The sequence below is a fragment of the Symphodus melops genome (genome assembly GCF_947650265.1).
Source record: "Symphodus melops genome assembly, chromosome: 15".
NCBI classification, from domain to species: domain Eukaryota; kingdom Metazoa; phylum Chordata; class Actinopteri; order Labriformes; family Labridae; genus Symphodus; species Symphodus melops.
In genome coordinates this window covers 24,569,997-24,584,785 of record NC_136705.1, presented here as the reverse complement: position 1 = coordinate 24,584,785, position 14,789 = coordinate 24,569,997, and the positions used below count along the sequence as shown (strand labels likewise).

Below are 14,789 nucleotides of genomic sequence, written 5' to 3'. Positions count from 1 at the left end.
GTTGTTTCCATGTGTGTACCTGAAGTTACAGCAGTGCTCAGATTCACACAGCTGTAATAATAAGGGGGCCTCATATTGAGCCCTGAGGAACGCCGCTATTAACTCCCACACAAGATGAGTTACGTCGGCTACAACTACAAGGAGAAATAATGGCCTGTTTTTTCGGCTAAAGGTCACACACACCTTAACCTCCGACCTCTCACAGGTGGATAAACGTTTTCAGTTCTTTCTTCAGCTGTGTGAATACACAGGCAGGCTGTCTTTTATCAGCAGGATTTAATTAGTCATTTCCTCCATTTAATGCAGTGAACAGCAGCGCAACCTCACAGAAGCATCCTGACACCTTATCTGTCACCGCTTCCTTTGACTAAGATGACTTTGCAACTGTCAGCAGGAAGTTGCCACATCATCATCATCTTCAGAGAAGTTGATGTGGACTTTGTCTGTGCACAGAAGAAAGGGAGCAGGTGATTGGAGGGACATGAGTTTGTTAGGGCGGGTTGGTGTAGTTCACGGACTCAAACACTAGGTGCTGCTGCTGAGGAGGAGGAGGAGGAGGAGGAGGAGGAGGAGGAGGAGGAGGAGGTGGTGCTCAGCTGCTCAGCTGCAGCGGTGCAGAGTTCAGCAGAGACTGATCGAGGCGCGACGTGGAAAGGCTGAATGACATTTACACCTTTTGTAATCCAGCAGATGAAGCCAAGTTAACAACACGCATCCGGTTGTTCACTTTCAGGAGGATCTGCGCGGACATGTAGGGAAAGAAGTCAACTTTTTTTATGAAGAAGAAGAAGAAGAAGAATCGATCGTCATGGACGGAGGGTTAACTATCACTTTAATTTCTGTTGCGATGTTTATTGGCTGTTTTCTACTTGGTTTCATTCCGCTGTTGTTCAAACTGTCTGAGGTAAGTTTTACACAAGTTACTGATTTAACCATCAGACACAATAACTCTAACTCAGTTTGGATGTGTTTATTTTCTGCCTCTGCTTTAATTGTTTGTGAATGAGCTTCGGCGCAGCGTGATTTGTTTATGAGGACTCTCTGCAGCTGATTTGGCTGTATAATAAGCGTGTGTGTGTGTGTGTGTGTGTGTGTGTGTGTGTGTGTGTGTGTGTGTGTGTGTGTGTGTGTGTGTGTGTGTGTGTGTGTGTGTGTGTGTGTGTGTGTGTGTGTGTGTGTGTGTGTGTGTGTGTGTGTGTGTGTGTGTGTGTGTGTGTGTGTGTGTGTGTGTGTGTGTGTGTGTGTGTGTGTTCACAGAAAAGCCTGAAGTTCATCTCCATCCTGGGGGCAGGACTCCTGTGTGGGACAGCTCTGGCCATCGTCATCCCTGAGGGAGTGGGTTTACTGGAAGAGTCCTGGAGAGGTGAGCAGATCAACCTGCTCAGCCCGGTCCTGCTGGTCCTGCTCAGCCCGGTGTGCATCTGGGAATCACACCTCTTCCTTGTTTACTTTTCATGCACAGTGTTAATATTAATTCCTATTAACTCCTGTGTTTCATTATGAACCCAGGACATGACGTCCTTTTTTTATTTGTTCCTGAACAACATGTGTGTGTCGCAGTGTGTGCAAAAAACCGTGTCAAAAAGTCTGAAGTGCTTTTTGAACTTGTTTGTTTGATGCAGTTTTTTTTGAATCTGTCAAATGTTTTGTCCCATTTAAGATTCAAAACTGCACCTTTTTAACTAAATGAAACTGAGTGGATTAAATATGTTAGAAATCTAGGTCGGCTGTCTTATGGAGGAGCTGGTTCTTCTTGATGAGCTCACTTTATTGATCTTGCTTTAACATGACTCGGAAGCATTTTCACCAAGTTCATGGTTGATGGTAAAATGAAGTTGAGCTTGTAAAACAGTTTTGTTTTTTGTCTTCTGACGAATCAGAGAGCTTTTACAGTGCAGGTCACACACTGACACGTTCACACACTGACACGTTCACACACTGTCGAAAAAACAGAAGGTTCATCTTTGGGTTAAGTGTCTTGCTTAAAGGCACAGCGGACATGTTGCTGCAGGAGCTGGATCCGGTGTTGAGAGGCTGAAAGAGGAATAATCGGCTCACATTTGAACATTCCTGTTTAAAATCCTGCTTACGGAGTTCTGAACCGTCTGGACTCGATGGTTCAGGTTCAGATGAAGGCGTGTAAAATCGTCTCTTTGATGATGAAAGCAGACGCAGCGGTCTGTCGCTCTTTTGTGAGAGTCTGATCAAACGCTCTCCTCGTCCTTCATCTCTCTCTCTCTCTCTGTCTGTCTCTCTCTCTCTCTCTCTCTCTCTCTGTCTCTGTCTCTCTCTCTCTCTCTCTCTCTGTGCAGCGTCCTCCTCCGATGTGCCATCCGGTCTGAACTCCTCTGGAAAAAACGTCACCTCCTCAGAAGACGGCCCTCCGCCTCGCTTCTTCATCGGGGTGGCTTTGACCTTCGGGTTCACCCTCATGTTCGTCGTGGATCAGATCGGGAACTACCTTTCCACGCGAGGTGAGACGGCAGATTTCTTCACTCCGGCTTCACCTGGCAGAACTTTGAAGATACAGTTTCATTTACAACATGCTCAACGTGTCATTTCAGACCAATCAGCTTGCAGCAGCGTCGGCATCACGGCTACGTTGGGGCTGGTTATTCATGCTGCAGGTAAAAGTATATTTGCGTTCATAAGTGTTTGTCTCGTGCACACAGCGTACTTTAAGAAAGCCCCGGCTTCACGCAAGGTCACTTCCTTACAAAGCGCTGCAGTTATTCATTCGCTCATGTGACCTGGCATCTGACTTCTCTGCTGTTTGACTCTTTTATGTTCTGAAGGATTTTATTTCTCTGGGCCTGGAGGCTTTAGGTCAAAAGCATGACTTTCTCAAACCCTGCAGCCATCAGATAGATCTCACAGAAGTATGCACCCTTTGTGACTTGTTTTAACCTTCTGTTAAAGGTCAAACGTCCTCCTGTTCAGTTCAAATGAGTCTCTGGCTTTCTCGCTCCATGTCCTTTTGTTTTTGTTTTTGTTCCGCTGCTCCCTCTCTTTCTTAAATTCTGTATTAAATCCTCCCTTACACTTTATTTAGAGACAGGACAGATTTGAACCCGGGCCGCCTGCTGAGAGAACCGGAGTCTCGAGCGCGCTAACCACTGTGGAGCCAGCGCCCCTCCCTCCCTCCCTCCCTCCCTCCAACTTTAAGAGTTGTTTTACAACCTGTAAAAAAATCCTAGTTGTTTGCATAGTTGAAGTATAAGGTCCATGTTTAGAAACCTCAGTGGGTCTGTTCTGTGATGGAGCTGAGGGTCAGCAGACATCTGCTGGACGTTGCACCTTTTCTTTGCATGCTTTGAATCATGTGACGTCTTGAGACCGTGACTGAGACTTTCCTGTGCATGCAGCTGACGGCTTCGCTCTGGGCGCGGCGGTGTCCACGGGTCAAGTGTCTGTGCAAGTCATTGTCTTCTTTGCTGTAATTCTTCACAAGGTGAGGAACACATAATGTTTCAGCTCACAGAGGGGGGGGAGAGAGGGAGTGTTGAGAGCTGACTTTGTGCTCTTTCTCGCAGGCGCCTGCAGCGTTCGGTTTGGTCTCCTACCTGATGCACTCCGGCCTTGAAAAGAAACACATCCTGGGACATTTACTCGCCTTTTCTGCTGCAGCACCGATAGTCGCCATCCCCACTTACTTCATATTACACGCGGTAAGAGAGCTAGCATCGCTCAGTGGTTGAACAGTCTAGAGCCTCTTTCACACATGCAAAGCAGTCTGGGAAATGTATTGACTTCTGCAGGTAAGACTGCCTGTATTCAACCCAGACTTTTTCCTACGAGATCTCTGCAGGGGGTCGGGGTGAGCCGTTTGAATGCAGCAGGTAATAGTTGAGAAAGTGTCCTGCTGCGACATGCCTGTGTGAACGTGAAGTTCATGAAAGTATCGGAGCTTGAACGTCCAGAAAATGTCAGGAAAGAGATTTGGTTTCCGGCTTTGATATGTTCTGAATTGGGTGCGTTTGTGTCTGCAGTCGGGCGGATCGTCTCAGAAGCAGCTCAGTGCGACAGGTGTGGGAATGCTCTTCTCAGCCGGGACCTTTCTCTACGTGGCCACCGTGCACGTCCTCCCCGAGGTCAGCAGCAGCAGCAGCAGGACGGAGCAGCCGCTCTCAGACCTGCAGCCGCACACAGGAACCCAAGCAGACAAGCATGGACACCTGGGGCTCTTAGAAAGCCTCACCCTCATCCTCGGGGTCGGCCTCCCTGTGGTGCTCGCCCTCGGCCTTCATGACGACTGAGGAAGGAACGCCGGAGCTAATAAGTTCAGCGCAGAGAGAGTGAACAAGAACTGTGAGCACGTGACTCCAAAGTAGAAAAGAAAAATCTGTGTTTACTCCAAAAATAGTGACAACTGTGTGAGTCCCTTTCATTTTATTCCTGGGGACTGAAACATTCAGCAGGTTGATGCCTGCGATGTAAGTGAGGTGAAAAGAACGTGTGAAGATTAGCATAATGTGCTGCAAGTGAAAAGTTCCCACCCATTTCATGTAAAACTCTCACAGCTAACAGCTAACAGCTAACAGCACTTTACTGTTTGAACTTATCGCACAAACACGTATTTATAAGAACCGACTCCCCCCCAAAGCTGGTACTTTGTGCCGGGTCTGGTCTGGTACCTGCCGGAGGAAGGCAGCACAAAGGGGCCGCGAACGAGTTGGACGAGCTGAGTCCTTGAGAGGACGTCTTTTGTCCGTGTGTCCATGAGGAAGAATCTGATAGCTGATCTGTGAGACTGACAAAAGACAGGCGTTAAGTTGTTGCCAAGTTGGACTTGAATGAAGGAAGTTGGCGTGTTGAACGGTGACTGTGGATCGATTTACAGGAACAAAAACTAAACCTGATACGCAGCGTCACAATAAGACGGCGAGGTCGTTCCAGTCGTCCAGCAGAGCGTTGATACCTGCTGTGTGACAGGCTGCCGAGTTGATTTCATGTTTAGTCACTCTTCCTGTTCCTCTCTCGGAGGGAGGTGAAGTGTTTGCAGAGATAATAAAAACCTCTCACGTGTCCTTCTCTCTTGTTGTGTTTTGTCCCGGCGTGGCTCAGTGTCTGATGCTTTATTCATCAGGTGGCGTCTGACCTGACGGCCTGTCATGCCAAGTGCTAGGCTGCATTCATGTGCTTTCTGACATGTCGGAAAAATGAGTTTTTGAGTTGGAAAACGCACGTGAACGTCTACTTGGACTTGAGGTCACGTTTATCATTAACTGGGTGAAAAGACGAGGAAGACTCATCGTTGTAAACAGACTAGAGGCATGTTAGAGTCAGAGGAACGTGGAGCATCAATGACCTCCAAACTCAGAACTTCCGACCGTCAGAGGAGCACATGAACGCAGCATTAATATGGTCACAAAATATGCAAAAAGGCAAAAAACCCTTTCAGTCATAATTTATTAAAACATGTTACATCTCTTTTCTCTACACGTAACAAACGTCTGTGACCTTTGCTTCTGCTTTATGACCTTTATGACCTTTAAACACTTCTTCCAGTGAGACGTGGTGACATAAAGAAATCAGAGGACAAGAAGAAGATGAAGAAAAAGACGTCAGTGAAACATGAAGACAGGATCTGAGACTCGAGACCCGTCCAGAGCGCTTCACCTCACCTTTAACTCCTCACACCTCCTCTTATCTCCTCTCTGCTGGCTGCTCCTGTCTCAATCACATGTCAGCTAAACATCTGCACAAGTTAACCCTTTAACCTCTGCTCATTCTGAACCTTCGACCTTCTGAAAAATAAAACAGCTGTAACTTTTTCCAGAGAAGCAGCGACCGAACTCCTGCCTCAGTCCGAACCTCGACGACTTAAATCCTAATGAAAACAAAAAGGCACAATGTGAAGAACTCCTTCCTCCTCCTTCTAAGGCATCATGTCAAAGGAGTCTGATTTATATAGGAGGACCACAAGGTGATCAGAGATCCCCCCCCCCTCACAGATCCATGACCTGCACTGATCACACCAACCTCAGAGAGGAGGTGCTGTTAAACCCTGAGAGAGGAGGTGCTGCTCTAAAGACTGAGAGAGGAGGTGCTGCTAAAGCCTGAGAGAGGAGGTGCTGTTAAACCCTGAGAGAGGAGGTGCTGCTAAAGCCTGAGAGAGGAGGTGCTGTTAAAGCCTGAGAGAGGAGGTGCTGCTAAAGCCTGAGAGAGGAGGTGCTGCTCTAAAGACTGAGAGAGGAGGTGCTGCTAAAGCCTGAGAGAGGAGGTGCTGCTAAAGCCTTAGAGGAGGTGCTGCCCTAAAGCCTTAGAGGAGGTGCTGCCCTAAAGCCTTAGAGGAGGTGCTGCCCTAAAGCCTGAGAGAGGAGGTGCTGCTAAAGCCTTAGAGGAGGTGCTGCCCTAAAGCCTTAGAGGAGGTGCTGCCCTAAAGCCCGAGAGAGGAGGTGTTTCATAGTTTCATGCGGCTCATGGAGGCAGCCAGCTGAGCCTCCTGAGCCATCCGGTCAAACGTCCTCCTGTGCGTCTGCTGCCTCACTCTCTCCCTCATGTGAAAGGAGGCCCGGGCCAGCCTGTGCGCCTCCTCCTGTATCTGCTCCCTCTGTCTCCGCAGCCTCTCCCTCCTCCACTCCTTGACGAAGAGGCTGCTCTCCCTGACCTTCCTCGCCGCCTCCTCCTCCCTGTGGATGCTCTCCCTGAGCCTCTGGTGGCAGAGCTGCCTGTGCGTGTTGCGTTGCTGCGTCTGCAGGGCTCGGACGCGGCGCTGCGCGGCGGCGTGCAGGGCGGCTCGCTCCGTGCGTCTCTGACTCAGCTGCACCAGGATCTGTTTGTGTGTGCGCTCCTGGACACTGCGCAGCTTGGCCCTCAGCTGCGCTCTGTGGACCTGCTCCTCCTCCCGGGCGACGCGCTCCTTCAGCTCCCTCCGCCGTGCCTCCTCAATCCAGGCGCGTTTCTCACGGGAGCGTTGCAGCTTCCTCTCCAGGTTGCTCCTCATCTGGGCCTCCTCTTCCTCCACCTGCTGCTCCACCTGCTGTTTGAACAGGACGTGTCGAAGCAGCTCCAGACGATTCCCCTCCTGCAGCCTCTTCCTCTCCCTCTTCTCCTGCAGCACTCTGCTCCTCCTGGCCTTGTGCTCCTTCTCCGCTGCAACCTGTCTCTCCCTCTCTCGCTCCCTTTTCTCCAGCTCCTCTTTCTCTTTGAGCAACTTCTCCTGGTAGCGTTTGCGCCCCTCTGCCTCTTTCTGTGCCGCCTCCATCTTCTGTCTACGCTGTGCCTCCACCTCCTCCTTGAGATTCCTCCATCTGTCTTCTTGCAGCAGCACCTCCTGCTTCAGTTGTCCCATCTTCTCCTGCTGCTGAATCTCCCTCAGTCTCCTGCGCACCTGCAGCTCCTCATTCCAGCGTCTCATACTCTGCCTCAGCTTCCTTCTCCTCTTCTTCTCTGCCTGCGCTCGCTTGGCCTCCTCCTGCCGTCGGACCTCCTCACGCTCCTGCTCCTCCTGCTGAGAGAGCTTCAGACTAGCTTCCTCCTCCTCGTGCTTCACCAGCATGAGAGCAGCTATCTTGCGGTCTCTCTCGGGCAGAGTCACACACATCTCCTTGTTGATGTCCTTGGTGAGCTTCTCCAGTGTCCTCTCCGTCTTCGGGGAGTGTCTGAGGCCTCCCAGGCTGAAGCTGCACACCGTGCTCCTGTCTTTGTGGGAGTGACAGGGGGACCTGCTCACACTTTTCCCTTTTAGACACAGATCTGCATACAGGACCGGTCCTGTTGAAAGTCTGTCCTTTGACTCTTCCTTTCCTGCCAGGCCTGACACCTTCGAGCCGCGTGGCCATCTGCTCCCAGACTCCCGGATAATCCTCTCCCTCTCCTCCCGGCACATTTGCAAAAGCTTGGTCCTCTCCTTTTCGTAGGACTCGTGCATAACTCTCATGGTCTCGAAGGGCGCGTCCTTCCGCTCCGCTATCAACTCATTCAGCGATTTGATCAAAAGTGCGACCGGCTTGATACCCAGCCGTGCGCAGGACTCCAAAGAGCGGGGGCTCGTTAAAACACACCGGCTCATCTCCGCCTCGGCCGAGTCGAAGTTGTTGAGGTCCAAGCGGAGTCCTGGGGAGGCGGACCCCTGCTCCTCCATGGTAAAAAAACTCCCCTGGGTTGGTTTTGGGGTTTAAAGGCCTCAGAGTCGCTCCTGCTCCTCTGCTCCTGTCCTGCACATTGTCTGGACTCCTCAGGGAGGTCATGGAGGGATTAACTGCGGATTTCCACACAGCTCTTCTCCTCGGCTGAAACAAAGGACAGACAGACTTCCTCTCAGCACTTTGACTCTTTGTTTATTTAAACCTCAGAGGTAAATATGACATTTGTACTTGGACTGTTTGCTTATTTGAATTCAGCCAAAAATGACTCATTATGGACTTTGACTTGTGGAAGGGTTCGAGTGAGGAGCTGAAACAATTAATAAATATTAACCAGTTAAAAAACAAAACAAAAACAACATAAAGAGATATTTGTTGTTACTTGATATTAGGATTTCAAATACAATGGGGTTATTTATTTGTGTGTTAGTTGGAGATACATTTGAGAATGTGTTGGAATAATTCATGAATAATTGGAAGACTTTTTCATTTTTGGTTCGAAATATTGTCATTCATTAATTTATAAAAACAACAAAAAAGTAGTTCAAGAACTTTAAGTGGGTCCTAATTAGCCAGCTATGACGTCACAGCTCCTTGTTTTACGTAGGGTCTTCTCTCTCTCTCTCTCTCTCACTTAAAATCTAGCGCGCCCTCTGCCGGTGAGTATCACCATTGCAGGACTGACTCCCTGTCGCTGACGTATTCTGCACGTCATCCTATCAGCTGCTGTGTCCGACGCTTAACGAAGTTGGTTTCTTATTCGTTAGAGAAATAACTTTGGTTTTCATGTGAAAATAAAACGTTTATATTAATAAAACCCGGATGTACTTCGGGTGCTAACATGTCTATTTGTTGCCAGTGCAATACAATTAAATAATAAGTGACTGAAAGTGAAACAAGATGTTTACTCCTCTTAAAAAATATAGAAATAAACTGTGAGCCCAATTCTGTATCTTTACTTTTTTCTTCTTCTGTTTAATCTATTACTTAAATTAAAAGTAGTTATTTAAATCCACTATGACTCTGAATACATCACACTGGCAGAGAGAGACAGAGCCAGACAGAGAGATGCAAAGTCTGTTTGTGGACTATTACACACCAGTACGTATTATTATTTTATTTTTTTTGTATGAATGCTAACTAATCCTGTTTTATAAGTATTATGGTTGGCTTATAATTATTGGGAATGACATTATGGCTGCAGTAATTAAGGCTATGTCCACTAAAGATCTAGGACTGCTATTGTACAATGTCAACAATGGAAAGCAGGATGATGACTGTTGTTTGTTTTGTTTTTTTCTTGTATTTTAATGTATGTTTGGTGGACATTTTATATTTCTTTTCTCATGTCATGTCTTGGTAAAAAAGGAAAAACAATAAAAATTGTTTATCACAAAAAAATTGTCTTTAGGTCCTGACAGAAATGAAAGATGTAAAAAACATGGACCAATGTCTGCCACGAGGGACCAATCTGATGAACCAATCAGCTTCCCTGCTCTCTAGGTCGGTGCAGATGGAGCACTGAGGGAATACTTCTCTAAAAATCAGGATCCAAAATTACCAATCCTGCCTTTAAATTCAAAATAACTAGCGTGTATAATTTCTATAAAATATGAAGATGTGTGGATTTATCCATCCTCATTATTAATTATATATTTGAGTTACTCGGGTCAGTCAGGAAACCACCAACCTCAGACCAACTTCATCGTGTTAAGCGTCATGGCGCGCCTTCCGTCTGCTACACAGCCGCAGTTTCAGTTACATAAAGAAAACTGAATAAGTTTCTAACAACAACAACAGCAGGCGCAGGTCGAGAGTTAACTCTGAGTTTTATGTTTGTTTGAGAGGAGGACTCCGACGTTTTCACGGTAAATAAATCAACTTATATCGATCTAAACTCGACCAACGTTTGCTCAGCAACAAAGATGAAACAGACTAAGTCGAGATGGTGACCGTGCAGCACTTCCGGGTTCGCTCTGCTCTTGCTCGACGGCATCTGGTTTAGCTAGAGTAGCTAGTAATTTACGGTTTTATATATATATATATATTAATTTATTTTAATATGCAAGCTGCTGTTTGAACTATTAATTATTTTATTTAATTATTAATTATCTCAACTTAATAGCTTAAGTTAAATAATGGGGATTAAATGTTGACAAGTAATGCTTGTAATTATATTCATTTATAACTATGAAACAACACGGATTAGTTAATCATTTGGTTCGTAGTCTTTAGAAAACCGGTAAGAATTATGTTGCCTAAATTATAATTTATTTCGTAATTTTTCCGATTTGCGTGCCGTTCAGGTACTCCTTTTATGCTCGGAGTTTCCAGTTGTTGACGTCTTCCCGTCGTTTGAATCGGATTTAATGTGAGAAGCTTCTACAATCTTACACAATTTACACGAAACAATCAATTATGTATCACGTTGATTCAGTGTCTAATTTCTTGACATCAATAAAAAAATAAGTATTCGAGGGGAACGTGATCCAAATGTAGAAGGTAACTTATTTATTCGATTTGCCATAAACGTCACTTGAACGCATTGAAAGTGAGCACGAGCTGCGGAGAAGCATCTTGACTTATAAATCATCTTTGGTTCAGTTAAAAGTGAAACGGTCGTTGGTTTAAAAACATCGAAACAGTTTAAATCAGAGAAATGATCCCGGCTTTTTATTCTTCACGGTTTGTTTTGATTCTTTAAAGGAAACGTTCAGGCGCCGAAAGGAGCCTTTACGTTGTTTACTTCCGGCCGCGATGAAGAGAGCGAGAGGCGGCGGGGATGAGGAGCAGGCTGCCCGGCAGAATGGCTCCAGCAGCCGGGGGAAAGGCGACCAAGAAGAAGAAGAAGCTGCAGCCAGTAACGGGGACGGAGGGGAGGGGGCCTTCGACCCCGGAGACTTCCAGGATGAGGATAACGATCCGGGTCTGAGGAGAGAGATCCGGAGCAAATACAGAGACCTCATCAACACTATTCAACGTGAGTGAGACCCAGAGCTGTGCAGAGGATTTATTGATCAATACTTCATCCTTTCGTTCCTGTGTTTACAGAAAACAGAGAGGACATGGTGAGTCTCTCCAACAACAAGCTCACTGAAGTTTTAGAAGAGGCAAACAAGCTTTTTAAAGATGGTAAGATGGATTTTTTTTCTGCAGAGCTGTGAATCTGACTGCACAGATGAATGATCGATAATAACACTAAGTCAATGGATTATCAGTAAACAGACACTTTTCACATAATGCACAGTGTTTTTTGAACATTTATCTGGGTAACCTGAGGGTCTTTTTCCTCGGCAGTCAAGCAGGCGAGAGAAGCGGCGCTGGATGCTCAGCTCCTCGTCGTGGCCACGGACCTCGGGAACGAGAAGGCCAACCTGCTTTTTTCCGAGGGCACGGCGTTCGATCCCGCTGCTTACGCCGAGCACCTTGTGAGTGAGGTTTTTTCGACTTGTCGCGTCCCGTGACCTGCAAACACGAGAAAGAGCAGACGTAGGACGTTGTTTTCAAACCCTGCTCGCTCACATCTGTCGGGTCGTCCTGCGTCCGGGACATCGAGCAGATCCGTAAACAGCACGGATTGAAAGCGGCTCTCTCTGTTTCTCGGACAGTTATCCTTCATGGGTCTGAACCGGCTGGAAGACGGCGATGACGAGCAGCAGAACGGAGGCGTGGACGGATACCTGCCGCAGGACGCTTGGCACAGACTCTCCCGGAGAGCAGAGCGCTGTTTCGGGACGGCGCCCTCCTTCCACTTCATGTGAGTGCATCAGTGTGTCATCATGTGGAACGACCTCTCTCAGGGTCGACTGCTTTCATGATGCAGAACGCTCTGTTTACATTTCACCCACGCCGTTTCCTCCTCAGACTACGTCATAGAGTGAAGTTAAAGTTTTGATTTCTGGTTGATTTATAAATGATCTATGAGCAGTTTTTCCTCTTTTCTATGATTAAAATGTTCTGTCTCTTGTCTGTCCTTCAGGAGGGGCTCGTTCCACGCCGAGCCGCCTCCCCCGAAGCAAAGGATCGAACGGCAAAGAAAGGCACCGGGCAAGGAAGCTAAGAGAATCATGCCGACGCAGGTAGCTAACGCCACGCTTTCATGTCTCTGACTCGTCTTCGTCTCTGTGCAAACACTTTGATGACTCGACATGTTGACTCTCAGCTGAAGAAGATGGAGGACTCTCTCCAGGACGCCACGGTGAAAGAAGTGGAAAGGATCCTGGCTTACCTGAAGGGTTATCACCAAGACGATCGTGAGTTTAAGGTCGACCTCTTGACCTTTAACACTTCCTCATCGTCTCATTGTTCGTGTGCTTTTAAATGTGTTTTTTGTTTCCTCACAGCGACAAGCCCGATATCGTACTACGAGTTCGTCATCAACCCCAACTCCTTCTCCCGGACGGTGGAGAACATTTTCCACACGTCTTTCCTCATCAGGGTGAGCTGCGTGTGCCGAACATCTGGACTGTGCTTGTTTGAGTGTGTTACCGTGACAACAGAATTCAGACTTCCATAGGACACGAGTTAAGATGGATTCGTGTTAGTAGTTTTCACACTTGTCTCCTGAGGGACAGAAAACATAATGAACTCTGTGCAGAAGTCACCTCGCCTCCCATTGGCTCGATTTCTCGAGGTTTCGTCTCACTCAGACCTGCTGCAGAAAAACTACTCGGGGTCAGTCAGGAGAAACTCCGTGTGACCTCACATGCAGCTCCTCCTACAGTTTCTACGCAGCAGATGGTCTCAGTTTGCCTCCTTGATGTGCAGATTGAAGCTGAAACATCACAGGGATGTAAATCACTGAGACGCTGCGTTCACTAAAAACACACATAAGAGTCAGGAGCGTCTGTGAAATGCAAAAGCTGGAGAGTTTATTCCACTCTTTATCTTCACTTCATTTAATGTCCCACATACAAACTCCACATGTAGCGTAGCATCGTTTACTCCGACTCACCGGTCCACTGAAGCTCACCCACAAACTAAAGTACCCAGGATCCAGAAAGACTGACTCTCCTGCCCTCTAGTGGCTGCCAGCTGCTCTTACAGTGTTGTTGTTGTTGTTGCAGGACGGATTGGCACGGATGTATCTGGATGATACCAAGTTGCCGTGTATAGGTGAGGATACTTTTTCTTAAAAAAAAGTGAAATCACCTTGGAAGCACTTGTTGACCCGGCGTGGTGTTTTGGTGTCTCAGCGCCCGTCGAGGAGGACGAGGTGGAGGCTGGAGGATCGTGCGCCCGTAAACAAGGCATCGTCACGATCAACCAAAAGATCTGGAGGGTGAGCAGAACGCAGACGACGTTTTTGTGCGTCTGTCAAACGATTTTACTCACAACTCTTCTCTCTTTCCCAGGAGCTCATCGCCGCCCTCGACATCACGGAGACGATGATTCAGCCTCCGAGCACGCAGGATGAGTGAAGAACCCGCAGCACGCTGTGTTTTTTAGATGTAAACCGTGTTTATTTTTACATATCTGAATTGTTGGAAACTAGAAAATTCAATGTCAGAACATTGAGTTATTCGCATTTTATTTTAATTTTTTTTTACTGTTTTTAAAAGTTCTAATAATTAAAGAAAACAAAGAGAAGTGGCTGTCGTTTCCATGATTGTTCTAACATACATGAGGCGACGCCTGTGTGTAACATCCTGCAGTACCTGGAGTGTCCACTAGAGGCTGGCTGCAGCAGCACAGGAAGTCACATACACACCCATTGAAAAAGCCTGTTTTTACAGCAGACATGATGTTTACATCCTCTGAGAGCTGTTTGCACGATGCTCCCTAAATATGGAGCAGAGAAGTTTACAGCAGGTTTCATGATTTGTTTACTCCTGAACTTTAATGACAAACAAACAGAGGGAGTTTATGTTGTGATGTTTGAGCTCCTGTAAACAAATTAAATCACAGAGCGGATAAAAAAAACAAACTGGCACAATGATTCATCATGATTTTCTCTCTGCTCACTGAACTTCACTCTTATCACATTTCGCTGGCTGAACACGGCGGTATCATCGCTCCTTCCCATCATAGTGATGTACCACCATCATCTGCTCTCCTCCTGGGTCTCTTAAAGAGACAGGCACCCTTTTTTCATGCTGCCTCTCATCTCTTCCTCTCCCCCCCTCCCTCAGATTTTTTTTTTTTTCCCTCTGAAGTAGAGCTGGGTGGATGTGAGGCGGCAAAGGGAGAGGAAGAGAAGCTCCCCTTTTCACGCTTGTTTCATTAGCTTGGACTGCTTATGTAATGTAGATTTTTTTTTTCCTTGAAAATGTATGTCACAGGAGCACCACTGGCAAATGCAGAGCGGAGCATTCATTAGTCACTGATGCACGCTCTGGCACAGACACAGAGGCGTGCACACTCTCACTCTGTTGCTCTGGCGATGCCGAGTCTGACTGAGAAGGATGCAGTTCTGCAGAAAGGTCCTCTGCAAGCCGTGTAGTGCCCGAGTCACTTCACCGGAGGAGGACATGGAATACAAGATGGGGAGCTGCATAGGAATCTCGCACCGACAGGTAAACACAAGGAGCCGTCTGCAGCAGAGCATCAATGCATGGACGAGTGAGTGAGAGGCAGAGAGAGAGAGAGAGAGAAGGTGTACTTTATTGTTGGAGGAGGGGCAACATGAGCAGGGAAAAGGAGCTGTGGAGGTGCAGAGTGAGGATGCTGATTGTTGTGGAGGATGATGATGGGAAGTGAGGT

At 47.3% G+C, this 14,789-nt stretch overlaps 3 protein-coding genes across 6 annotated transcripts; 2 read left to right on the top strand and 1 right to left on the bottom strand.

The window, feature by feature from the left end:
• The first annotated feature begins 583 nt into the window (after nucleotides 1–583).
• On the top strand, nucleotides 584–5,027 carry LOC306835808 (zinc transporter ZIP9). 2 transcript variants are annotated; one of them, XM_079362558.1, is made up of 7 exons: nucleotides 584–904; nucleotides 1,258–1,363; nucleotides 2,313–2,474; nucleotides 2,565–2,627; nucleotides 3,366–3,451; nucleotides 3,534–3,668; nucleotides 3,987–5,027. In XM_079362558.1, the coding sequence occupies exons 1-7, from the start codon at nucleotides 809–811 to the stop codon at nucleotides 4,254–4,256; spliced, it is 918 nt and encodes a 305-aa protein (XP_079218684.1). In that variant the 5' UTR covers nucleotides 584–808; the 3' UTR covers nucleotides 4,257–5,027. The 2 variants fall into 2 exon arrangements, with proteins under 2 accessions (XP_079218684.1, XP_079218685.1); XM_079362559.1 differs by having other exon boundaries at nucleotides 585–904; nucleotides 3,990–5,027.
• A 1,107-nt stretch (nucleotides 5,028–6,134) lies between these two features.
• Nucleotides 6,135–8,398, bottom strand: LOC306836226 (uncharacterized protein). The gene has a single exon (XM_079363215.1). It carries the CDS (start codon nucleotides 8,084–8,086, stop codon nucleotides 6,404–6,406), a length of 1,683 nt encoding a protein of 560 aa, XP_079219341.1. The 5' UTR covers nucleotides 8,087–8,398; the 3' UTR covers nucleotides 6,135–6,403.
• A 1,381-nt stretch (nucleotides 8,399–9,779) lies between these two features.
• On the top strand, nucleotides 9,780–13,676 carry nsmce4a (NSE4 homolog A, SMC5-SMC6 complex component). Of its 3 annotated transcripts, none has more exons than XM_079362107.1 (11): nucleotides 9,780–9,955; nucleotides 10,794–11,067; nucleotides 11,139–11,219; nucleotides 11,385–11,515; nucleotides 11,696–11,844; nucleotides 12,067–12,166; nucleotides 12,250–12,340; nucleotides 12,431–12,525; nucleotides 13,154–13,202; nucleotides 13,283–13,368; nucleotides 13,442–13,676. In XM_079362107.1, exons 2-11 carry the CDS (start codon nucleotides 10,845–10,847, stop codon nucleotides 13,505–13,507), a joined length of 1,071 nt encoding a protein of 356 aa, XP_079218233.1. In that variant the 5' UTR covers nucleotides 9,780–9,955; nucleotides 10,794–10,844; the 3' UTR covers nucleotides 13,508–13,676. The 3 variants fall into 3 exon arrangements, with proteins under 3 accessions (XP_079218233.1, XP_079218234.1, XP_079218232.1); XM_079362108.1 differs by lacking the exon at nucleotides 9,780–9,955 and adding an exon at nucleotides 10,441–10,458; XM_079362106.1 differs by lacking the exon at nucleotides 9,780–9,955 and having other exon boundaries at nucleotides 10,659–11,067.
• The last annotated feature ends 1,113 nt before the right edge of the window (nucleotides 13,677–14,789 follow it).

Bases quoted from the DNA above. Each gene is read 5' to 3' on its own strand.
- LOC306836226 (XM_079363215.1), bottom strand. From the start codon at position 8,086: ATGGAGGAGCAGGGGTCCGCCTCCCCAGGACTCCGCTTGGACCTCAAC.
- LOC306835808 (XM_079362558.1), top strand. From the start codon at position 809: ATGGACGGAGGGTTAACTATCACTTTAATTTCTGTTGCGATGTTTATT. The intron at 2,628-3,365 runs GTAAAAGTATAT...CTGTGCATGCAG, and splicing joins GCTGGTTATTCATGCTGCAG to CTGACGGCTTCGCTCTGGGC. The intron at 3,452-3,533 runs GTGAGGAACACA...TCTTTCTCGCAG, and splicing joins TTGCTGTAATTCTTCACAAG to GCGCCTGCAGCGTTCGGTTT.
- nsmce4a (XM_079362107.1), top strand. From the start codon at position 10,845: ATGAAGAGAGCGAGAGGCGGCGGGGATGAGGAGCAGGCTGCCCGGCAG. The intron at 11,516-11,695 runs GTGAGTGAGGTT...TTTCTCGGACAG, and splicing joins CTGCTTACGCCGAGCACCTT to TTATCCTTCATGGGTCTGAA. The intron at 13,203-13,282 runs GTGAGGATACTT...TTGGTGTCTCAG, and splicing joins TACCAAGTTGCCGTGTATAG to CGCCCGTCGAGGAGGACGAG.